This window comes from Mugil cephalus, chromosome 10 (assembly GCF_022458985.1).
Source record: "Mugil cephalus isolate CIBA_MC_2020 chromosome 10, CIBA_Mcephalus_1.1, whole genome shotgun sequence".
Lineage (NCBI taxonomy): Eukaryota > Metazoa > Chordata > Actinopteri > Mugiliformes > Mugilidae > Mugil > Mugil cephalus.
This window is the reverse complement of record NC_061779.1, coordinates 27,324,219-27,349,474: the sequence shown is the minus strand read 5'-3', so window position 1 is coordinate 27,349,474 and position 25,256 is coordinate 27,324,219. Positions and strand designations below refer to the sequence as shown.

Genomic DNA, 25,256 nt, shown 5'->3' with positions numbered 1-25,256 from the left:
CCAGCTGATAAAGAAACGTTAAATATGTGATGAATGATGCTGCTAGTTTTAAAACGAATGGGTCAAGAATATCTTTGCTTCGGATCAACAGGATTTGGCAGCTGCAGGCACTGCTGCGCTTATACCTCATACTGTCTCATTAGATGAGTTCCCAAGTTGTTTGTGTTTCCTGAATATCTAACTGGAGGGAAGCACAGTTTGCAAACTGCATACTCTTTGTCCAGCTTATTAGTTCCTGCCTCCACATGTCAGCTTTGAATTTTGATTGTGTTTCAAGATTTGCAGCTGCCACCACCATGCTCGCCTCTGCTACTTGCCTGTCCACTTCTTCGACTGCCTTGCTCAGCAACTCCTTGCAGAGCGGAGGTGTAGAAGTCGTTCACGATTAGCCCAAAATATGATTTTTTCTTTTAAAATCGATATTAAGACATTCAAAACGATATTGCATCAGAAGATATATTGCCATATTGATATTTTTTCCCACCCATATGACGCACACACAAAAAAAAAAACAGCTGCTGTTAAGATATTCTATTTTTTATTCTCTTTTTTGCATACAGAGCGTAAAACTGAGAGACAGTCTGGAGAGCTGGGTGGATGTCTGATGTATTTGGAGACTCATGTTTATGACCACACGTACATAGCCCTGATCACTTGGGATGAGATTACCCAGCTCGGATCTTGATGCATGGTCTGAACAGGACCTTAATGTGACTCAAGACACATTTTGTGTTCACAATATCAAATTAATTTGGACAAATTCAGCCCAGACCAACTTCAAATGTTGTCAGAGAACAGATATCTCAAATATGTCCTCAGTGCGTCCTGGGTGTGTTCACACCTGTAGGGTAAGCTAATGCAACGTCTGAGGACCCTTAGAGTCTGTTTTGGGTTCCCATTGTCTGAATTTCAGTGCAGTTTCTCCTTATCAGGCTTTGCATGTTCCAGCAGGCCACTGTAAGACTTTGTGGTAGTACACTGTCTTTTCTTTATCTCCTGCATGAGATGTGTGCTAGGCCCAACACTTCTCATTCCTCCATGCTGTATTAACAGTTAAAATTGAGTATTTTTAATAATCATTCTTCCACTGTTATTGCACTGCCTTCACGTACAGGGATACAATATGACATACTTTATGAGGGAATGTTGCCAGCAAAAAGGACATTCATTGAAAACTATCTAATCTGAATACAGGAGGCCAAACAACTCGTTGAATGTGCCTTGTATCAACCCTTTACCTTGTAGCTATTACTTTGGTACATGACAAAAATAGTGTTATTTGGTTGACATCTGTGGCTGCATACTTACTATTCTTGGTTATTTTTGTCCATTTATCATCAGGATTTTCACCACACATCTCTTTTCAAGTGAAAAGCAAAGGCTTTGTGCCCAAATTGTCCAGGACTAGTGCATTCATAACGGCCGAATGATTCAGTTCATTTGACATCAGAGAGCATTTTGTGGAAAGGCGCTATAAGTGAATAATTTCTCTCTCCACCTCAGACTCCCTTTCAGCCTTACCTTTTATAAGGCTTATGGTACTGTGACGCATGCAACATACCCTGACTATCATCCAGTTCACTGTAAAATGTATCTTTTTCTGTAACATCCTCAGCATTCATGTTAAAAATACCAGTTTCAGCTCTATGTTTGCATTTAAATGCACTTAACCCGTTAAAAACGAACAGATCGCCGGCGATCCATTAAAGCTTACGTTATTGTGAATTACAATGGTTCGCACTATTGACAAAGTTCAAAGTGTGGCGAAACACTGGGAAGTTGCGCTTTTGTCTGGAAGACCTTCATGACATCTCAAGGGTATAACTAACTTTTTTACCAACAAAGTCCTCCAAACAACTCTCTCTTTCCGTCGCTTCCCAGCCTGCAGCCAACAGCAGCCAGGCTCATCATTGCCATAATGGCAGCTTTTTTTCCCAGAAAGTGCAACTTCCCAGTGTTCAGCCACACTTTGAATTTTGGTCATTGGTGAGTTACAGTGGATGTTTAGGTCTTAAATGGTTAATCCATCTTGACTGAGATAAGTCAACTTCGCCACAAACCTTCTGGTGATCTTTTTAGGGCTGCAAATCACGTTGAATTAACGCAATTAATAAAACTTATCTGGTATTTAGGAGCAGAAGAGGTCTTGTTGCTGGCACGAAGGACAGACCTGAGGAGAATATCCTTGGACCTGCCAGATTTCACCGACGTAGTATTACAGGTAAAGACGCACCCACACACGCATGCACACACATACACAGGATCTCAAGTGTTAATTGTTGTTCCTCTGCTCCTGCAGGTTGATGACATTCGCCATGCTATAGCTATAGACTATGACCCAGTGGAAGGCTATGTCTATTGGACAGATGATGAGGTTCTGGCCATCCGAAGATCCCACATTGATGGCAGTAATGCCATGATGCTGGTTACCACTGAGATCAACCACCCAGATGGCATTGCTGTGGACTGGGTGGCCAGAAACCTTTACTGGACCGACACTGGAACTGACCGAATTGAGGTACATCTCAAACTTCATTTTACATCACATCCCTCCCATTTCTCCTACACCAGTAGTTATATGTGTCTTTTCTCCTGTTCTTCTTTTCTCTATATCCTCTCTGTTTCTACCCGGCTGGCCTTCGACAGATGGGTCCCTCCATATGAGCTGGGTTCTGCTCAAGGTTTCTTCCTGTTAAAAGGGAGTTTTTACTTGCCAATGTCGCTCTCAGGCTGCTCTGGAGGGTTCGGGCTGTTTTTTGTAGATAGATCAAAAGATAGATCGATAGATCGATCCCCAAAGGGGAAATAATAACAGTAATACCAGTAAGATGTCTTTAAATAATTTGTATTGTTATTGACGCTATATACAGTAAATAAAACTGAATTGAGTTGAATTGAATTGAATATTTGTTGGCAACACTTTGAATTGGCATGAGCAATTAATGACTTAATTAAGAAATACAGCAGGTAAAATAAGTATTGAACACATCACAATTTTTCATAGTAAACGTATTTCTAAAGTTTCTGTTAACATGAAACTTTCACCAGGTGTTGTAACAATCCAAATAATTGAGAGAGTTCTTTGCTTTTACCCATCATGAGATGTTCCTTGTGTGACACCTTGGTAATGACACATCTTTTTACAGGCCATCAGTTTGGACTGAACCAGCTGATATTCATTTGCACTGACAAGGGGCAGGATGGCTTTCTGATCACTGATAGATTTCAGCTGGTATCTTGGCTTTCAGTGCCTTTTTTCCACCTCCATTTCTGCATGTGTTCAATACTTTTTCCCTCTGTTATTTTAAACTATTGCACATAACTTAACTTCTGAACTTATTTGTTTTGGTTTCTTTCTATGTATGGATTACTTGGGTTGTTACCAACACCTGGTGAATAGCACCTTTAGAAATACGTTTATGATGACAAACTGTGTTCAATTCTTATTTTACCTGCTGTAAGAAAGACACATGTGTGCATGTAGCATCTGAAAACCTCATTTGTTGTCAAATTAACAACCACTTCAATTTAAGATTAACATTTACAATGTTAAGAATTTGTCAGTTGCAATGTGCCATGTGTTAAAGCTTTCATGTCAACTCATTTCCCATTGTGGAAGTGATAATAATAGGCTGTGTGTGTAACTTCAGATAGGACTGGGCAGTATATCACGAATACAGGTATTTCTTTTTAGTCATGATATGCATTTTTAATATTTATTGATTTGTTACACGCTGCGCCGCAAGACTCTGTTTCAGACTGGATCATTTTCATTGAGGCACTTCTAAATATGTATGGTGTGACTGCGTCACTGCGAGACATGGTGAAGGTAGAAAGGTCTGAAAAATGAAGTGGCAGAAGGAGAGGACTTGTGCCAAAAAAGGTGCCGTGTCGGTTGTTTGGGTTATTTTTAGGGTGACCAGACGTCTCCAATTTCTGGGGACAGGCCCTGTTCTGGATGACTTGACCCCTGGGTAAAGCTGTCACTGAAAGTGTCACCAATTTTATCTTTTCATGAATGAGAACAAAATGTTGTGCGCAGACTACAATTATTACAGTAGCCGGTCTGCTTAATTCTTTTTTTTCCCTTTTTCTTTCTTTATAATCTCCGAGCTGTGAATATTCATGAATTCCCACATCAGCATGCAGCAGCCATGCAAGCCTGTTGTACTATTAGTGTGGGATTATTCTACAATATTTACTCATCCTTACAGTAAAATAGTTCATTCTTAGTACTACTGCATTCATTCCTCTCTCAACCAGTAGAAAATGTTCTGAACACTTGAAAAAAAAAAAATACCGTGATATACCATGACACCGCCAGAATTTTAAAAAATACCGTGATATACATTTTTTGTCATACCACCCAGTCCTAATCTCAACTGGAAATTAAACTAAGAATGCTTTGGTGCTATAATGGTTACTACCATTGTGTACATGTGTTTTTGTGATGGATGTGTCATATCATACTGTTGGTTGAATGGGCCATGAGAAAGGGGCCTTTTGCACTAGCCACTTGGCGACTGGACAGCCCATATCGGATCTTAATGCAAGGTCTGAACAGACCAATGGGAAAAGTGTAGTGCAATCATGCCTTGGTCCTTGTTTTACTTTTTTGTATGTTTCTGTTCAGATGTGGTATTATGTTAATTGTATTATTTTATTTTTTTTTCGCTTTTCAGTGGGACTTGAAATTAGCTGTGTGTCAATAATCTCTCGTATTTACGTGTAAACGTTCATTCATTTGAATTGTCCCATTTTAAAAATAAATCAATCAAACCTGATGTTATGGCTGGTCGGTGTATATAACATCATTGTCTTACATTTTAATATGGGAATATCATTACAGGTTACCAGACTAAATGGAACCTCTCGGAAAATTTTGATTTCTGAGAACCTGGAAGAACCAAGAGCCATTGTTCTGGACCCTATTAATGGGTAGGTGTTATGTTTATGAATATATTGTTAATTGTCTTGTCCAGCAGGGCCACAGTTGCCATTTTGGACACCATTTCATTAAGTTCATGTATTTTTCTTAAAGAGATATATATATTTTATCCTAAGATACCATAGATGGAAAATGTCTGGTCTTACCAAACAAAATGTCAAGCCACTCATTGAGGTCTTGATAGATCCCAAAATATGAATGATAATAATAAGAATAATTAATAATTAATTGCCTTTGTTTCTTGAAGTTACATGTACTGGACTGACTGGGGTGAGCATCCCAAAATTGAGCAGGCTAACCTGGATGGGACGGACCGAAAAGTCCTACTCAACAGCTCTCTTGGCTGGCCCAATGGACTGGCCTTGGACCATGCAGCAGGACGACTATACTGGGGAGATGCTAAAACAGACAAGATTGAGGTATGTCTACTGCAGGATGAGGTGGAAAGTGGATGTGTTTTAACAGTGATGATACAAAATGCAATGTTTTAACTGGACACTAGATACTATTATGTTAAACATGGTGTGACCTTTACTGACCAGCCTTTTCAGTGTGATCAATCATATTTCATTCTTAACTGGTGTGATTTGGTGTGTTCTGTATTGGTGTGATGTGACCTGTTGTTGAACCTGTTGCAAAACAGTTGCCAAATAATTTTCTGTTAGTTGATTCAGTGAAAACAGAATAAATTGCTGTTTGCACATTTCAGACATCACTCAATTCACTGATTCGCCTAGAAAATAATAGCAGAATCAGTGTAGAACATTCAAGTAAATTACAGAAAGATTCACAAAGAGTTACTACAAATCAGTATTGACCTACATTTTGAAGACCCTGTTTAAGGTCGTGTTAATGTTAAATTTATGTCAAGATAAGGGTAAGTGTTTAGGTCATGCACGTCATATTTATGGTTAAAGTGAGTGTCAAGGAATTTAATAATCAATTCCATTCAAAGACTAAGGCAGAGTGAAGACTTTTTCACAAGAATTCTGGAGGAATGCTCTCACACTCTCCTTTCTTTCTTCACCTCATCTTCATCGTTTAGTGTATTCAAGTCTCCACCTGCAAGTGAAATATTTCTCTGAACACTGAGGATGTCCTTATTCGTTCGCATAGCCAGTATTTTTAATGTTAATCAGAAAAGGAAAAAGCACTATAAATGTTTTGTTAAAGGCAATGTTCTGTAGTAGGGAGAACATTTTAATACATTTCGTCCTTGTAAATGTTAACTAACTAAATAATAAATACATTCAAACCAGAATTAACAAATAACAAATGAGATGATTAAATATGAGTCAGGTATGGTGTAATTCCATTCCAGTGATGTGATCATGTTGACATATGCAAAGCCGCCATGTAAAGTTAAGTAACATATTTTGTGGATAATTTGATTTTTCTCACAATTCATTTTCATTTAAATTCTAAATTATTCATAAAGGGACATTACCAATTCACACAGCCTCTAAATACTTTACAGAACCCAGATCCTGAAACCTTGAGCATACACACTTGGGAGAAAGGAAGAAAGGAGATGAGGTCAGAAGGAACAAACAAATTCATACATACAGGATAATACATGTTACACAAGAGATTGATAATGGATAAAAAAAAAAGGCTTTGTTTTAATTTAGCTTTGTGTATATAAGTATGTTCATGAAGTTAGTTACAGAAAGTGACAAAGAAATGGACACAAAGTTAATGCTGGAATTTTTTGAAATTCTGGGAAGCACGAGTAAGCCTGCACTTATAGAGCAAAGTATTGTATTGGGACAATATATTTAATATTCTTAAAATAAGATGGAAAAAATGATAATATGGAGCTTGGCCTTTAGGAGAAGCATTTAAAATTATATTCTTAACTCTCCAGTCACTGAAGAGAAGCTAAAACTGGTATTTGACCTTTTTCATCCTTCAGAAATTTCTACATAAAAACTACTCAAAACATAAGTGGATTTTCACACAAATCCTCAAAGTAGACAAAGACAAAGTAGAAAATCCAACCTCACAAATTTTATACTTGATATAACGAAACAATATTAAAGAGTTGCAAAAGTAACTGCACTTCTAGAATTGCAATTGCAAATGTTTGGAGATGAAATAACTCATTAAATGTGGGGGTTCTTATATCCTTGTTTTCAGTGTTTATGACCTGAATACATATTGTCTCACACAAAAGAAGCTACAGGGGCTTTGAACAGGGCCTGCTGTTGGCTGTAGCCCACATAAACATTAGAAACACCATCAGACTAACACTTCTAGTACGCGTTCTTGGCCCCCCTAATAGAACACAACAAATTTGGACATAACACATAATATAAATCAGCATCATAAATGCTATAGCATTTATTAGTACTTCACAGCAAGAAAAGAGATGTTGAGATCTCATTATTTGGTATTCTTATTTTTCATTGTAAGATTTTACATAAAGTAAGACAAAATCAGGCCAAAATGTGTTGAAATAAGTAATGGATGGATGGATGGATGGATGGATGGATGGTAAAATAAACCAGTGCAAATATCTTTGGTCTTCTAACTCTTGTGTTTTACATACAGTCATACTGATAAAGGTAAGTAATACAGTTCTCCAAAAAGCATTTATTTGATTGGATGGGACTAGACAAGAAATGGAGGGACTGGGTTAGTTCATAGCTTTGGATCTTCAGTGAAGTGAGAACTATACCTTGTGGGTTGATGAATAAAAGCTTCTGTGCTTGGTACATGCCTCAGAGGAGCATAAAGACTAAAGAGACTGATGCCCCGTGAGCATCCTGGCTTTCTGCTTCTCTCTCACCATATTCACAGCCACTTTACCCACCTAAGTATCCTATGGATTCTTTTATTTACTTTCAGAAAATTTCCTTCTGGAGGCCAATTTTCAGAGTCTACAGAAAAGCATGGAAGAACAGACATCCAACTGGCACATTTGATCATTGACACTTCACTGTTCCTTGGGACATCAGTAGTGTTTTGCCTTTCTAGCTAGTTTTTGCTTCATTTCCGCTGGAAACATATGTAAACATATGTAGGATTAGTGTTCTGTTCTGTAGCTAACAGTATTTTAGCCTTTAAAAATATAAGGATGAAAGAATGAATTTAATATGCACTTTAGCCTTGGAAAAACTGTCTCCTTTCCAACTTGTCCTGCCTGTGTCTCAGGTAATCAGCGTGGATGGCAGTAACAGACGGACTCTGCTGGAAGACAAGCTGCCACATATCTTTGGTTTTACTCTGCTGGGTGATTACATTTACTGGACTGACTGGCAAAGACGTAGCATTGAAAGGGTGCACAAAGCCACAGCTGTACGTGAGATCATCATTGATCAGCTGCCAGATTTAATGGGGCTCAAGGCCACCAAAGTAACAGAAACGTACGGTAAGGCAATAGTCTTTTCATGTCAACTTAAAACTGCAGTAGAACATGAACTGCAAAATCAAAAATATGAAATCTGTGTTAATACTTTAATCTGTGTCTAGGTACTAATGGCTGTGCGATAGATAATGGCAGATGCAGCCATCTGTGTTTCTGGCGCCAGCAAGCTGTCAGTTGTGCTTGTCCCATGGGGATGGAGCTACTCTCAGACCTCCAGACCTGTGTGGTGCCTGAGGCCTTTCTGCTCTTCACCAACAGGTACAGTTATCTGACAATTGAATAGGAAAAAGACTCGGGAGATGTTACTTTTAGTATTACTTTTATTTCCTACTTCCTAGGAGAGGCACCTACCTCTCCACAGTTCTGTAGTATTGACCTATGTCCTGAGAATTTTTTTTGTGTGCCCTTTTGAATTGATTTAGTTAGTCTGGTTGGTATCTTGAATCTGGGGAGTTGATTTATTGGGCTTAGTTTTCCCTATAATACTTAATATCTTAATATATATATATATGTGTGTGTGTGTATATATATATATATATATATATATATATACTCATATATATACTCATCCAGACTATGAATTAGTAGAGGTCAAGTATGTCATCAGTGTTGAATTGAAATAAGATTATAAATAAAATGTAGTAGGTCATAGGTAACAGAGTTTGGTAATAACCCACAAACTAAGTTTCAGTGTTGAATGGAGTATGGAAAATCTGTCCCTTTCAAAAACCATGCAAAAACACTGTACAATTAAATTTGTCAATTTCAAATTGCTCTAAATACAAATAATTGAGGTTTTATCATCATCTCTCACTATAAACTCTGTGTACATGCCCATTTTCACTTAACAGCTTAAACTTGGACTTGGTTCAGGTTGTATTTTGTGGTCTAATGTATTTATTTTGTTTTGGTATGTGTTTATTTTTCGTCAGGGACAACATCAGAAGCATTTCTTTGGGTACCAACAGCAATGATGTAGCCATTCCTCTGACAGGAGTTAAAGAAGCCTCTGCTCTTGATTTTGATGTGTCTGAAAGGAGAATATACTGGACGGACATACAGGCCAAGGTAGCTTAGGTTGCATACTTTTATTTCAAAAATAATTTCATCTTGGGGCGGTTCGAATCCCGCACCAGGCACCCTTTCCTGCATGACCCCCCCCCCCCCATATACTGAAATCATATACTGAAAAATAATTTAATCAAAATGAGCAAATCTGTACTGAATATTTTGAACTGTGTTTAGGAAGGATGGGACTTTACATGATAAATGATAGCTTCCAAATATCTTAAAAATGACTCTTTCACCTTCTGTTGTCCTCTCACTCACTCTGCTGTCACTCCTCTCTCTTGTCTGTCAGACAATCAGCAGAGCTTATATGAATGGCAGCTCTATAGAACATGTTATAAAGTTTGGACTGGACTACCCAGAAGGAATGGCAGTGGACTGGATGGGTCGTAACATCTACTGGGCAGACACAGGCACTAACCGCATTGAGGTGGCCCAGTTGGATGGCCAGTATCGTCAAGTTCTTGTTTGTAAGGATCTGGACAACCCTCGCTCACTGGACAACCCACGATCACTAGCACTGGACCCAGCCAATGGGTAAGGCCATTCCATTTAGAAAGTAGTTCACATCAAGTATTTGACCTGGTCTTGATGTTGCACTTCTTGCACAAATAAGTGTATCCTGAACAGTATAATAAAGCTGGAGCTAGAGACATATGTTGATATTTAGGTATGGTTTGTTAAAAGTACCTGTGCCATGTCGTGGCTCATGGCTGACAACACACGGCCACCTGGACAGTCACAGGGATCTGCGGGTAAAATAAATATTGAGCACATCACAATTTGTCCTCATAAACATATTTCTAAAGGTGCTATTAACAGGAAATTTTCACCAGGTGTTGGTAACAACCCAAGTAATCCATACATAGAAAGAAACCAAAACAAATAAGTTCAGAAATTAAGTTATGTGTAATAATGTAAAATAACAGAGGGAAAAAGTATTGAACACACACAGAAAGGGAGGTGGAAAAGGCATGGAAAGCCAAGACACCAGCTGACATCTATCAGTGATCAGAAAGCTGTCCTGCCCCTTGTCAGTGCAAATGATTATCAGCTGGTTCAGTCCAAACTGATGGCCTATAAAAAGGTGTGTCATTATCAAGGTGTCACACAAGGAACATCTCATGATGGGTAACAGCAAAGAACTCTCTCAAGACCTTCACAACCTTATTGTTGCAAAACATTCTGATGACATTGGTTACAGAAGGATTTCTAAACTCAGTGAGCACTGTTGGGCCATAATCTGGAAGTGGAAAGAACATCATTCAACCATAAACCGGCCACGACCAGGTGCTCCTTAGAAGATTTCCGACAGAGGAGTGAAAAGAATTCTCAAAAGAGTTGTTGGACCACTAATGGAGAGCTTCAGAAAGACCTGGAATTAGCAGATACAATTGTTTCAACGAAAATAATAAGCAATGTTCTCAACAGCCATGGCCTGTATGTACGCTCACCACACAAGACTCCATTTCTGAAGAAACAGCGTGTTGAAGCTTGTTTTAAGTTTGCTGCACAACATTTGGACAAGCCTGTAAAATACTGGGAGAACATAGTCGGATGCCATAACACATATTGGAGGACAAAATGCACTGCACATCACCTCAAAAACACCATACTGACAGTGAAGTTTGGAGGCAGGGACATCTTAGGGTTTGGCTGTTTTCCTGAATGTAGTACTGGCAAACTTCATATAATTGAAGGGAGGATGAATGGAAAAATGTACAGAGACATTCTCGAGAAAAATCTGCTGCCATCTACCAGAATGATGAAGATGAATCGAGGATGGACATTTCAGCAAGACAATGATCCAAACACAGAGCCAAGGAAACTCTCAACTGGCTTCAGAGAAAGAAAATAAAGTTGCTAGAATGGCCCAGCCAATCACCTGACTTGAATCCAATTGAAAATCACAATTGAGTTCACAGAAGAGGCCCACGGAACCTTCAAGATTTAAAGACTGTGTGGAAGAATGGGTCAAAATCACATCTGAGCAATGCATGCAACTAGTTTCTCCAGACAGGAGGCGTCTTGAAGCTTCATTACCAACAAAGGCTTTTGTACAAAGTATTAAATATCAGTAAGCGTGTTCAATACTTTTTCCCTGTGTTATTTCACATCATTACACAATTCCGAACTTGTTGTTTTGGTTTCTTTCTGTGTATGAATTACTTGGGTTGTTACCAACAGCTGGTGAAAATTTCCTGTCAATAGCACCTTTAGAAATATGTTTACTATGAAAAATTGTGATGTGTTCAATACTTATTTTACCCGCTGTATTATATCAAAAACGGTTGTGTTCATTTATTTCATTTTAATAGAAATAGATTAAATGATTAAATAAAACATCCGTCTAGCTGTTAATAGAAATTAATTGCACCAGTCTCTGATCAAGCAAGTTTCTGATTGGTTATACCTACAGATTTCCTTATTTAAACCTCAAACCTCCCACCACCAACTGAAGAAGCTACTTGGATGAGTGGCAGAACATCTTTTCAAAACTCGACAAAGTCCAGTTGCTTTTTTAAATGTTTTTTTTTTGGATACACTATGGCCTGGATGAGAACCTTCACAAACATTAAATAAAACACTATTTAGTGAAACCAGAAGAAAATCTTCATAGAGATACATTTGCTTGTATATGTGTCAGGATGAAACTGTTATTTCTCCACAGCTACATGTACTGGACAGAATGGGGTGGTCGACCACGGATAGCCAGAGCCTATATGGATGGTAGCACCATCACAACTTTGGTCGATAAAGTAGGCCGTGCCAATGGACTGACTATTGACTATGTAGACCATCGGCTCTACTGGACTGATTTGGACACATGTATGATTGAAAGCACCAACATGCAAGGTTTGAACACATCAACATTCTCAGAATACAGCTTATTCGGTGCAACATGAAATTGTGTACAGCTCCGCGAGACGCTCATAGTGTTCACAATGTCAAAAATCGTAGTAAAAAGACTAGATATCTAAGTCAAAATGGAATGGAGTTGAATGGACTGTAAAATACATAGCATAAATAATAATAATAATAATGCAAATATGACACTAATAGAAATATGGTTATGGAATATGCAGTTTCTTGGACTGATTTAGAGCAGTCACAGCTCTGGGGAAGAGCTCAGAGTGGTTGTGTGGGTGCACCAGTCCATTAGTAGAGGTATGCAGCCTGTGACCTGCAGCTCTTCATCCCTTGACTCATGTTGTTGCTCTTTTTCTTCCATTATTGCTGATCTGCTGTTTACATACAAACACACTGCATTTGCTACTTCATAATAATTTTGCCTTTTTTTTTTTTTTTTTTTTTTTTGCTATTTTTTAAATGCAATGAGATTCAGATTCAGACACATTTGTAGACAGTAATTTAACAGATTTAAATTAAAATATTTGAGATCCTGCTCTATTGCTCACGGTCCAACATGCTAGATGAGCTCTTGGCCCTGGTTAGCAGAAAATGTCTGTCTCAGTGGTGCAGCGTTTTATCATGCCACACTGTTTCTTGTGGGCAGACACAGAGCAATTAGAGATCAGGTAGATTACTTACTTCCTTAGTTAACTCCACATGCTTTAGACAAAAATGGACTATGGATACTGAACCACTTACCATCAGGTTGAGAAAATGCTGCCTGTCTCAGGACTTTTCAACCATCATCATTCTCATTGTTTACATTCCTGATGTATTTGGCTGCAAATACGTCACAATCAAAAGTAATCATAACAGATACTAACTATTAACAGTTCCATGAATATTTTATATATTTAAGGATAATAGGACCTTTGTTTGAAATTTTTGAGCTGGTGTTAAGATGTTGTTCTATTCTGCAGGTCTTCAGAGGGAGATTATAGTAGACGACCTCCCTCACCCCTTTGGTCTCACTCAGTACCGAGATTTTATTTACTGGACAGATTTTAACCTGCGCAGTATTGAACGGGCAGACAAGCGCAGTGGACTCAACCGCACAGTGGTGCTTCAGGTATGGAACTAGTTTAATCCATGGATTTGGTTTTGATAGCCGAATTGATAACTTTTCATGTGTATTGTGCCTATAATATGTTCTTAGACTATTAAGATCTGGTGAAGATGCTTGCGGATTTGTTATTTGGCATTAAAATTATCATTAAAGAGTCTCAGTATATTCTGAAAACAAATGCTGAGTTTACAACTGTCACATCATTGGACTATCTCAGGGCCAGCTGGAGCTGATGCTGGACATCCTTGTGTTCCACTCCTCCCGTCAGCGTGGCACCAATGAGTGTTCACATAACAATGGCAACTGTGCCCACCTCTGCCTGGCCACACCTGCTGGTGCTCAGTGCCGCTGTGCCTCCCATTACACCTTGAATCCTGATCAACGAAATTGTAGCTGTAAGTACAGAATGAAAGGCCATGGGTTGACTCCCAAGACTGACCATACACATGAATCATTAACAACTACTGATAACATAAAAGATTTAATAAATATCATTATTGAACTAATGGGTCTGTTTTTAGTAATCCCATCGGTATAAGAACATAATCATCCCATACTCTGCTATTCTCCTTGACTAATAGACTGAGCTCTTACAGTGATTTAAAGGCAAAACGTATTTTACAGTATATGTCACATTAAAATAATAGCTAATGCTGTCTTAGCTGTTGAAATGCTACCTGAGTGAGTGAGTGAGTGAGTGAGTGAGTGAGTGAGTGAGTGAGTGAGTGAGTGAGTGAGTGAGAAAACTTCAGTGATTTTAGATGATGAGCATGGGGTCTCCTCACCAAATTTCTACCCTGATCCTCTGCCTATCTGTCTGCAGCTCCTTCTCGTTTCTTGCTCTTCAGTCAGAAGGTCAGTATCAGCAGGATGGTTTTAGGAGAGCAGAGTCCTGACATCATCCTGCCTATACATGTCCAGAAAAATGTCCGAGCTGTCAACTACGATCCAGTGGACAGGCTAGTGTACTGGCTGGATGGACGACACAACATACGCCGTGCCAGAGATGATGGAGCCATGGTAAGACTTCCCCTGATACACACACTTACAACATATGAGACTCATATAAATACCTATGGGTGAAAGCAGGTGCGAACATGCATTGGGGGATAAAACATATTTCTTCCCCTTCACTTGTGTTTTTCTGTAGGTTTGTAAATGAATGCAATAATAATCCAAAAGGTCAGGTATATAAATAGCCACAATCCTATGAGTCTATAGACAGATACAAGCTGCAACTCAATGATAAATCTGCTATAGCCAAACAGTACAGTTTCATAAGACTTCAACAAGTAAATATTAAAATGCATTATTTCTGTGACCATGCTGTGTGCTTGTCTCCAGTCTTCAATAATAGTAAGCAGTACAGCTCAACCATTGGACAATCAGCTTCATGACCTAAGTCTGGACCCCTACAGTCGTCACATTTATTGGACCTGTGAAACAACCAACACTATCAACCTCCAGAGGATGGATGGTCACATTGTGGGTGTGGTTATCAAGGATGATACGGACAAGCCACGGTCCATTGTTGTCAATGCTGAGAAAGGGTAAAATATTTAGGCTAAGGGTTACTTAATTTACTGGAGGTTCATAGAAATACAGAGAGCCAAGGCAATTGCAGTGGCCTATATAAACATGTATCCCCTTTTACAGGTACATGTATTTCACTACAGTGCAGGAGCGCTCAGCTAAGATTGAAGGAGCCAGCCTGGATGGGACAGAGAGAGAGTCTTTGTTCACTACTGGTTTAATTAGACCAGTAGCTCTGGCTCTTGATAATAAGCTGGGAAAACTGTTCTGGCTAGATGCTGACCTCAAACGCATTGAGAGCAGTGACCTGACAGGTGAGTTCTGACAAACAGAAATAATTAATGTATTTTTGTAAATGTACCTTTTGTTTAAAGGAGTAATATCACAGAAATGTTGAAAATAAACACCATATCACAATAGAACTCCTATGTTTAGAGGCAACCTGAAGATTGACTTTAGATTGAGATACAGTATGTATAGAATTAAGTAAAACCAGACTCTCCTCATCCTGCATGGAAGGACAATAAATGCATTATGACTCTGATTCTGACTCTCAGTAGATACATGTCATTATACAATGCATACAATCACAGCCATAGCAATTAAATCAAGAAGAATACAATCATTAATTTTAATTGAGCAGTAAATGGTAAATGGCATTGCTTTTATATAGGGCTTTTCTACGTATTGGTACTCAAAGCGCTTTTTACAGTCAGAGACACATCCACCCATTCGCTCACACAAGCACACACACATTTACCAGTGCCAGTTGCACATAGTGGCACATATGGCACCTTTGGTTCACGGACAACCCGCTCTACCTACTGAGCCACAGCCAGATTGTTGATTGATATTATTTATTCACTGCGGAATAAATAACAAAATATCTTGTTTTGTGTCAACACTAGTAAGTAGTCCTTAAGTATCCCCCCAATATGTCTCATATATAGAACAATGTCAGTGTATAAATGCCAATGACAACGCATGCTTATGCTTCAAACAACCAGCCTAGGTAATAATGTATTACTTTCTTATGACCTCATTCTGATTCTCCAAGGAGCCAATCGCATTGTCCTCCAAGATTCCAACATTCTTCAGCCAGTGGGCTTGACCATTCTGGGAGATCATCTTTACTGGATTGACCGACAGCAGCAGATGATAGAAAGGGTAGACAAGCTGACCGGAGATGGACGTACACGCATTCAAGGACGGATATCGTACCTGACCTCTATCCATGCAGTGGAAGCAATGGACACGCAGGAGTTTGGTACAGACATTTGTCTCATTTACTCCCATTATACAGTATATTGATGTTGCTCCTAGCAACATGATATAGTAATACAGGGCATTTGTGTTTTTCATTTGTTTGTGCATACTTTCACAAATGGCTTGTCGTCTGTGCCAGTACTGCCCTGGTTCTCCAAATGCTGGATACTTTGGTTAATACACTAGATAAATATAGTCATATAGTCCAATTACACCAAACTTTACCCTTCAAATGTTTATTTTCTCCAGCATTCCACCCTTGTTTCCACGACAATGGTGGCTGTTCTCACATCTGTATTGCAAAGGGTGACGGAACACCTCGTTGCTCCTGTCCGATGCACCTGGTGTTACTACAAGACCTACTGCACTGTGGAGGTAAACAACACACCACACCCACAGCAAAGTGCTTTCACTCCCATTGGTTGCTGTGTAAAGAGGGGCAAGACACAATACTTCATCAGAAAATATTAAAATTTTGTTTGCAAATATTGTATCATTTGATGTCAAGAACCAGTTACAACTTACAAAGTATGATTTCAAAAGAAAAAAAATCACCAAGAAATGTCAGTTTGTTCTTTGCTCATTGGACCTCTCTAGAAATTTGACTCAAATTTCAATTAGATAGTGTTTTGTAAACACCTACCATGCTGTATAACTACCAGGAATGTCTGTGCAAGTTACGCTTTGCAGAGATTAAATCATATATGATGTCCCATCCCTAATCAATTTGTCCTATTGAATTGGGAGTCTAGCATTATACTCAACTAGACTACTCAGTTGTTGTGCAACTGTAAGGTAATTAGCACAAATGTCTCCGTGTTTTAGTCAGTAACATTGTTCTGTGGTAAGTAGCTTTAACACAACTCTGCTGTAAAGAATGCAGCAAAATGCAATAGAAATGCAGCAGGAACAGGAACCTTGTTCTTCTGTGACAGGAAATATGATACATGGCCTTCTGTTAACAATATTATGCAGTTCACTAGTTCAGTGTAAAAGGGATGTACAACTAAACCAACAAAGACTGCCGGAATTAAAAAGTCCTTTCAATTTCCCAGCTGGTACAATAACCAGTCAATGGTCAAAGATGTTAAACAAGGACAACTTTTTTTAACTGAACAACATATTTCTTCTCTATCAGAGCCTCCTACCTGTTCCACAGAGCAGTTCACCTGCTCCACAGGGGAGATTGACTGCATTCCCATGGCTTGGCGTTGTGATGGCTTCCCCGAATGTGATGACAGCAGTGATGAGGACAATTGTCCCATCTGCTCCAGCTCCCAGTTCCAGTGTGACAAAGGAGGCTGCATTGATGCTCAGAAGCGCTGCAATGGTGAACTTGACTGTGCTGATCACTCTGATGAGCAGGAATGTGAAAGTAGGTTTACATAATAAATAGTAGTTTAGTTGAAGTGCGGCTGTTAGCAGCTACACTGAGGTATGCAGACTGAGCACCATAGTTTTAGCATGTCCACAACCGATTTATAGAGATCTATGTAGTGGAAAACATGCTCATTAAATTATGATTGTACAAAACTTAAGCATATCACACAAAAAAAGGGATGTGCTACATGGGGACATTCCAGAGTAGAAAACCATAAGGAGAGAGGAGAGGACCAGAGGGGCGAGGAGATCACAGGACAGGCCCACAACATCAGACACCTGAATACTTTTTAAACTGAAATTTACAGGGTACTTATGCAAGTATGGGAAAACTATGGAATTTGATTTTATAAATTTCCACGTCTAGAAAATTATGGAAAATGAAAACTAGTGTATGGAAAAATATTTATGTTTCCAAGACTGTTATCACTGTTCAATTTTCATAAAACTATGAATATCTAAAAAAAGATACATGGATCTATCTGTTTTTTAAGATGGCAACACAGCTAAAATATTTGTGTGAGAGCACACAGTAGGTTACACGTCCAAAAAACTTCTGAGCAGATTGACAAGTTGAATACCCAGTCCTCTGCTCTTATCCTCCTCGTACTCATTTTAAGGGCCACCCAGGTGTCATCCAGTTTCACTGCTGCTTCGAAACACAGGTGATGACCACATAGAATCACTCGTTCACAAGGCTCAAACACTATGTAAATTCTTAGAGGACTGGCTCACTCACGTTACAATTTGTTTAATCTATGATTTATTAATTTATTTTTTTCTCGTCTCGTCATGTACCGCTTATCCTGGTCTGGGTCACGGGGGCAGCAACTTCAGTACAGAGGTCCAGACTGCCCGAGTGTTTGCACTCCTAAACAAATCTGTAAGGCTGAGCCTGCCCACTCTTCAGCGGAAACTCATTTCACCCGCTTGTATCTGTGATTTTGTTCTTTCAATCATTATCCAAAGTTCATGACCATAGGTGAGGGTTGGAATGTAGATTGACCAGTAAATTGAGAGCTTCACCTTTCGGCTTAGCTCCCTCTTCACCATAACAGACTGGCTAGAAATTCTGTCCATAAAAGTTATCAACAGAACTGGTGACAAAGGGCAGCCGATAGCAAGGGGCCATCCAACCCATACCCCAGGAGCACCCCCCAAAGGATGCCTCTGGGGACACTGGACTGGTTGGGCAAACTGCTATTTCCCCTCTAGTACCCTAGCAAGAGTGAAGAGCTAGTCCATGGTCCACGCCCCCGGACGAAAACTGCATTGTTCCTCCTCAATCTGAGATTCAACTGTTGATCGGACCCTCTTTTCCAGCAACCTGGCGTAGACTTTCCCAGGGAGGACACCCTCTGTTCCCTTTCTTAAAGATGGGGATCACCACCCCGGTCTGCCATTCCAGAGGCGCTGCCCCTGATGTCCACACAATGCAGAGGCATTGAGTTGAGTTCATATGAGTTCCGCAAAGGAATACATGATGATTGAATTGAGAAGCTCCAGCCCCAGGTGACGTCAGCAGCTCCCCATCCCCAGTAAAAACAGTGTGGGCAAGTTGCTGCCTGAGGCACTGGATGGTTTACCAGAACTTCTTTGGAGCCAGTCGATAGTCTTCCTCCATAGCCTCACCAAACTCCTCCCATGCCTGAACCGTCATCCGATCAGCTGCTTCTGGAGACTCGCAGATCAACCATGCCCTGTAGGCCTCCTTCTTCAGCCTGACAGCTCCCCACCCCTCTGGTGTCCACAAGCAGATTTGTAGGTTACCACCACGACCAGCACCAACGACATTGCGGCAACAACTCACAACAGCCGCCTCGACAATGGCAGAGCGGAACATGGCCCATTCAGACTCCAGCTCTGTCCAAGGTGGGAGTTGAAGACCATCTTGACATGTTCTTCCACCAGACGTTCCCAGCAGACTCTCACTATTCATTTGAGCCTACCAGGACTGCGCAACATCTTCCCCTGTCATCTGATCCAACTCACCTCCAGGTAGTGATCAGTTGACAGCTCTGCTCCTCTCTTCACCCAAGTGTTCAGAACATACGGTGGCAGGTCATATGATATGACTATAAGGTTGATCATCAACCTACAACCTACCCCATCATGGTGCCAAGAGCACCAATGAACAACCTTATGTTCAAACATGGTGTTAGTTATGGACAACAAACAGAAGGACAATAGAGTCCCCAGTTGGGGCGCAATCCAGCGCCTGTCCTAGGGCCTACAAAAAGGGTGGGTACTCTGAACTGCTGTTTGGCACATAAGCACAGACAACAGTCGGGACTCGTTCCCCGACCCGAAGGTGCAGGGAAGCAACCCTTTCGTCCACCCAAGAGAACCCTCAACACACAGGCAGAGAGCCTTGGGGCAAGCAAAAAGCCCGCCCCAGCCTCTCACCTGAAGCAACTCCATTAAAGAAGAGGATCCAACCCCCTCTCAAAGACTTGGGTTCCAGAGGTGTGTCGAGGTGAGACCAATTGTATCTAGTCGATAGCACTCAACCTCTTCCACAAGCTTCGGCTTCTTGGAGCCAGAGAGGTGAGGTTCCATGTTCAAAGAGTCAGCTTCCATAAGCAAGGATCAGACCACCAAGGCAAGGTAGTCCGCTGCCCGATCCACTAAGCGCTGGACCCTTCCTGCTTCTCCTGCGGGTGGTGGGCCCACAGGGAAGCGAGCTCATGTAACCAGTTCGGGCTGGACCCGGCCGGGCCCCATGGGCGAAGACCATGCATTTGTATTTGACTTAATTTACTTACTTGTTAAAACGGATTTGAATATTTATTTAATGTTTAAGAATACGAGTAACGTCAACTCTAAAAATTGTAACATCAGGTAGTTCAGCTGTTGATGTGCAATTGTGCACTGAATTTATCTTTAACTAATTTGTATGAGCTACAATCTTACCTAGCTGTAATCTTCAAGAAATTATTTGGTGACATACCTGCATATATATTCAGAATAATGAAAACAAACAATTTCATTCCAAATGTCATAAATTTTTTGGAAAAAGTCTGGAAATTAGGTTCTGGAAAAAGTATGGAATTTTGAAATTTTAAATGTGTAGGAATCCTGAATACAGAATTTCTTTTACACCTGTTGGAGAAGTAGGAGTGCTGCCTGGAACTGAGAACTAAGTTACTGAAGATGGTGATCTTTGGTTTTGAAACATATTACCACAAAAGACCTCATTATTACAAAGAAACTGTCCAGAATCTCAATCTGTTTTTCCTCCTCCCGTCCAGCCATATGCCCTCCCAACCAGTTCCGCTGTAGTGACAACCAGTGTATTGCTAAGAAACAACAGTGTGACAATTACTCTGACTGTCCCGATGGATCAGATGAGCTTGCCTGTGGTAAAAATGTTAAATATTCAATATTCATCGTTTTTCCTGAGCTCATTACTGGCTCTTTATCATACTTTTCATTTTCTGTTCCATGTGCAGAGTATGTGTCTCCTCCCTCCAGTGGCATCCCTAACACGGGCCCCAACACCGTTGGGCCAGTCATTGCAATCATTCTGCTTGTCTTTGTCATTGGGGGTGCTTACTTTGTCTGCCAGCGTGTGGTTTGTCGACGTTATAAGGGGCCCAATGGGAATTTTCCTCATGAGTACATCAGTGGGACACCTCATGTGCCCCTTAACTTCATCACCCCTGGCAGCTCTCAGCATGGCACCTTCCAAGGTAAGCCTAGATGCACAGCAGCAGTGTTGCTCTATTTTGTATGAATGCAACATATATATGTATTCGTAAAATGTGAATGACTGTGTGCAGGTATTTCTTGTGGCAAGTCCATGATGAGTTCTGTTAGTCTGATGGGTAGCAGCAGTAGTGGAGCACCTCTCTACGACAGAAACCATGTGACTGGAGCTTCATCTAGTAGTTCAACATCTACCAAGGGAGCCTTCTACCCTCAGGTACACATTGACTGTTCTTCTTTCCAGAAATGCACGGTGTTTGTTGTTTATTTTCAGTCAGATAACACACAGATTTTTTTCTCTTTGTAGATCCTGAACCCTCCTCCGTCTCCAGCCACTGATCGCTCTCTCTACAACACAGAGATATTCTATTCTTCCAACAGTCCGTCCACTACCAGATCATACAGGTCACACACTCACAGTCTTATCAGTGCCTGTCACACATTGATCATATCCATCTCATAGTCTGACCTGACAGTCCTTATCTGTCAATGTCTATATTTCACTATTTGTACTTACTATTTTTGCTCTCTTTCGCTATCTGTCTTTTACGACCTTTCCCTGTTTCTACCATTGTTGAAGTCAGCCAAGCCCAGCAATATAGTGTAATCACAGATTATAGTGTGGCAAGCAGGCAGCACTTTTACCACAGGGCTTCTGTTTTTTTCTTTTGTATGTTTACATTTGTCATGCCCATTTCATCATTGATGACATGTATTTAAATCCATTTGGCACATTCTGTTTACTTAGATGAGTGCTTAGTATTCACTTTTTTTTTTTTTTTACCTATTCTGTTTCAAAAGAATATTTTCACAATTTCAAATGTTGATTGGAGACATGTTACAGTTATTTTATTACCTAGATTTTATTGTTTTTTCCCTCACTCTCACCATTTTAGATTTCACATTATTTTAGTTCATGTGTCAGTGAAGGTTCTCAGTCATCCAGGTCTTGGATATCTCAGTTAATGATAATGAGAAAAAGATTAAACAAAAAACTAAATTTGTGTCTCCTCCCAACCAGACCGTACCACTCAGTTCATGGCGCCGCCCCACCTACCACACCCTGCAGCACCGACGTCTGCGACAGCGACTGCACCCCTCATCACCTGCCAGCTGGGCTGGCGGTGTCAGCGGGTCGCTGGAAGGCCTCGGGCCATGGCAAGCACAACAAGTACTACATGGATCTAAACTCAGACTCTGATCCATATCCTCCACCCCCCACTCCTCGCTCCCAGTACATGTCAGCTGAGGAGAGCTGCCCCCCTTCCCCTTCCACTGAGCGCTCCTACTTCCATCTGTGCCCCCCACCTCCATCACCTTGCACCGATTCCTCATGACCCCCAACTACCTTAGAGCACCACGAGGAAGAAAGATATGAAGTCAACTTTCTACAAGAACTCCCTATTTCTGGTTCACATTAACAAGGAAAGGACTTACTGTAGGTGCCAGCATCCACACAGTATGTAATCAGTTCTGCTTCTGTAATCCAAGTGTTCTACTTGAACATTGACTCGTGGCGTGTTGAAGGTTTGTAGCCTTCCCTGCCTTGCCTTAGAGCACAAAAAGAAGATGATGAATAAATATAACCAGCCACTCTCTCTTTAGTTTTTTATTCTAGGTACTGAAAAAATCCTTTGCTGGGCCACTTCTTGATTTAAAAATTGAATTTTTCCATTTGTCTGTACAAGTATTAAATCCTCATGCTGAATCCTAAACTCTCCAGCATATTCCCCGAACACAGTGGCGAGTTATTAATGGACACTGGCATTGAAAACCACAAATCCAGTGTAGCAAGACCCAGCTTCACAGCATTCGTCTCTTCCTTCCTTACAGGGGTCTTTTTGACTGACAGCAGCAGGATTGTATATAGGGTTAAAATAATATGAACAATTATAAATCATTAGAATTATTTTTCATATTTTGTTCATGCTGGCTGATCCACAGCTTCACATAAATCAAATGACAGTGGGATGAGTGAAGGGACTGGTGTATGAGACTATAATATGGTTGGATAGCTATGTACATAGGCATATGTGAATGTTTGCTTGATGTAAGAAATTAGACAAATCTGAGTGAATGTGTACAGTTATGAATGAGTTAAGGGATGGAAAATACTACATATGAAATCTGATCACAATGTTGAAATTATGTCCCTCTCCAAGTTTCAAATTGTATCTGAACACCTTTTGAAGAGGTGGAGCTACCTCAACTCGATGAAGAGACAAAGACAAGTCTGCCAACAGTTCCCTTTTAATTCCACAAAATCTACTCTTGATAACAACATACCAATGATTAAAAACAATTTTAACAATTGTGCATATGTGTGATGAAGTGAACGGTTGTGTTGTGAGAAGTGAATACTTTTCATTGTGAATTTTAACATCCTCCTTCACGTCTTTACTTTTACAATCCTGTTTACCAAATGTATGTTTGCTGCTACGTGTACATACTATATTAGTTACTATGATTATACAGAAAATTACCACTTTCATACTGACAATAGATTATGAAGCTATTTTATAGTTAATAACAAATTATTCTTATAACAGTTTTTGTTATTTGTATTTTTGTTTATGTGATGATCATTGTGTATGGGCCTGTCAGTTGCAGTGTTTGGTTTGAAGGAAACTTTTTGGACATTGAAAAAGAGTTCCAGCACAAACAATTTATCCAGAGCTGTTTCAGCATAAATTGAAGGTCTAAAATGTTTCAGGTGAATATTCCCCAACTCAAAGAAATCTCACTAAAAACACTACTTCTGTTTGCAGTCTACACAACATACTATCAGTCAGTTTGGAGAAAGGAAAAAAACAGGGTTTTCTGATTTTTGGTTGTGCAGTTAGTTGGCTCCAGTCCAGTGAAACTAACAAGAGTGCTGTGAGTGATGTAGCTTTGGAATGTTTCCATACACATGCCATCCTGCAGAAACACTGCAAAACCAATGCCAAAGCCCTGTCTCACACTATTAATATTGTATTGCCCTAAAATGCAACTGTGCTGCATTTTGTCAAATATCTAAACAAAGACTGTAAAGATTTCTGTCAGTGGTACACAGAGGATGAAACCTACTGATTTTTAGCCTCTAACTGTTGCTGTCTAGATACAGGTAAGATACAGATGAGAGGTGAGAAATGGATATTTGTGACATCTGTTAGCAAGCAACAAGTTAAATGTTATTGAGTGTTTCTTTTCAAGGGAAGCTAGTTTTGTCGATTTTGCTTAGAAGAGGTTCATCTGTGTTTAGATGAGTTAGTGAAGAGTCTAGTTTCCAGTAGATAAGTATACCAGCATTGTTGGAGGTGGGTAACACTACGAACTTGCTTTAAGTGCTGTTGCTTCATCTACTGTCAGGTGACATTACACTTGATGCCAGGTGACTGGCCCAAGATAGATTTTGCGCTTATGTAACTTAAGTAGCATCTATTACAGTGTGACAGTGGTACTCTCTGACAGTGGCACAACATATGCATAAGGCCTTGCCTCACACCACTGGGTCAGTAAAACCCTGAATTTGTTGTATCAGCTAAGAATGCTTTGTGGAATTTACACTTGTGATATATTTTGTATCAGAAGCCTTTTATATTGTATAATAAAGGTTTTATTTTAAGGAATGTTGTTGCTCCTATTTGCTTTGACTTGATCATGCCATTCATTTGTTCACTCATTATACATAAATCCCAATTAATGTTGATACCTCCAGTAACTAGTTTAAATTATTACATTAACAAACCAAGCTCTGTAGGGAATGTTACATCAACTACCAAACTACCAGTAATCATACAACCACAATCAGTTCAGTTCAATCAAATCAAACTATCGAGAATTTCTCCTGTAATAACAGCTTGGGTTAGTGGTCGAAACAGTAGGACTGTAAGTAGATTACATGTACACACAGGACTGTATGTTGTGTCATGATTCTGACTGAACACCCCCCTGCAAAACTGGATATTGGACTTTTTGACAAACAGGCCCCAGTTTGCGCATGGAGGAATCAAGACATTGAC

General features: G+C 39.9%; 1 protein-coding gene across 2 annotated transcripts in view; it reads left to right on the top strand.

Moving 5' to 3' along the window:
- lrp5 (low density lipoprotein receptor-related protein 5) overlaps nucleotides 1-24,863 on the top strand; it is a 40,390-nt gene extending 15,527 nt beyond the window's left edge. Inside the window, exons 8-29 of one of the 2 annotated variants that reach the window (XM_047595939.1) lie at nucleotides 2,133-2,221; nucleotides 2,300-2,518; nucleotides 4,850-4,938; nucleotides 5,196-5,367; nucleotides 8,105-8,321; nucleotides 8,423-8,576; nucleotides 9,251-9,386; nucleotides 9,679-9,923; nucleotides 12,058-12,242; nucleotides 13,220-13,368; nucleotides 13,583-13,760; nucleotides 14,189-14,385; nucleotides 14,710-14,915; nucleotides 15,022-15,212; nucleotides 15,956-16,165; nucleotides 16,414-16,539; nucleotides 17,303-17,539; nucleotides 20,796-20,906; nucleotides 20,997-21,236; nucleotides 21,327-21,469; nucleotides 21,560-21,657; nucleotides 22,274-24,863. In XM_047595939.1, coding sequence (XP_047451895.1) covers nucleotides 2,133-2,221; nucleotides 2,300-2,518; nucleotides 4,850-4,938; nucleotides 5,196-5,367; nucleotides 8,105-8,321; nucleotides 8,423-8,576; nucleotides 9,251-9,386; nucleotides 9,679-9,923; nucleotides 12,058-12,242; nucleotides 13,220-13,368; nucleotides 13,583-13,760; nucleotides 14,189-14,385; nucleotides 14,710-14,915; nucleotides 15,022-15,212; nucleotides 15,956-16,165; nucleotides 16,414-16,539; nucleotides 17,303-17,539; nucleotides 20,796-20,906; nucleotides 20,997-21,236; nucleotides 21,327-21,469; nucleotides 21,560-21,657; nucleotides 22,274-22,589 — 3,908 coding nt within the window. In that variant the 3' untranslated portion in view covers nucleotides 22,590-24,863. Of the gene's footprint in view, nucleotides 1-2,132; nucleotides 2,222-2,299; nucleotides 2,519-4,849; nucleotides 4,939-5,195; nucleotides 5,368-8,104; nucleotides 8,322-8,422; nucleotides 8,577-9,250; nucleotides 9,387-9,678; nucleotides 9,924-12,057; nucleotides 12,243-13,219; nucleotides 13,369-13,582; nucleotides 13,761-14,188; nucleotides 14,386-14,709; nucleotides 14,916-15,021; nucleotides 15,213-15,955; nucleotides 16,166-16,413; nucleotides 16,540-17,302; nucleotides 17,540-18,867; nucleotides 20,021-20,795; nucleotides 20,907-20,996; nucleotides 21,237-21,326; nucleotides 21,470-21,559; nucleotides 21,658-22,273 lie in introns of those variants that run through there. The other variant, XR_007113529.1, reaches the window with a different exon arrangement.
- The last annotated feature ends 393 nt before the right edge of the window (nucleotides 24,864-25,256 follow it).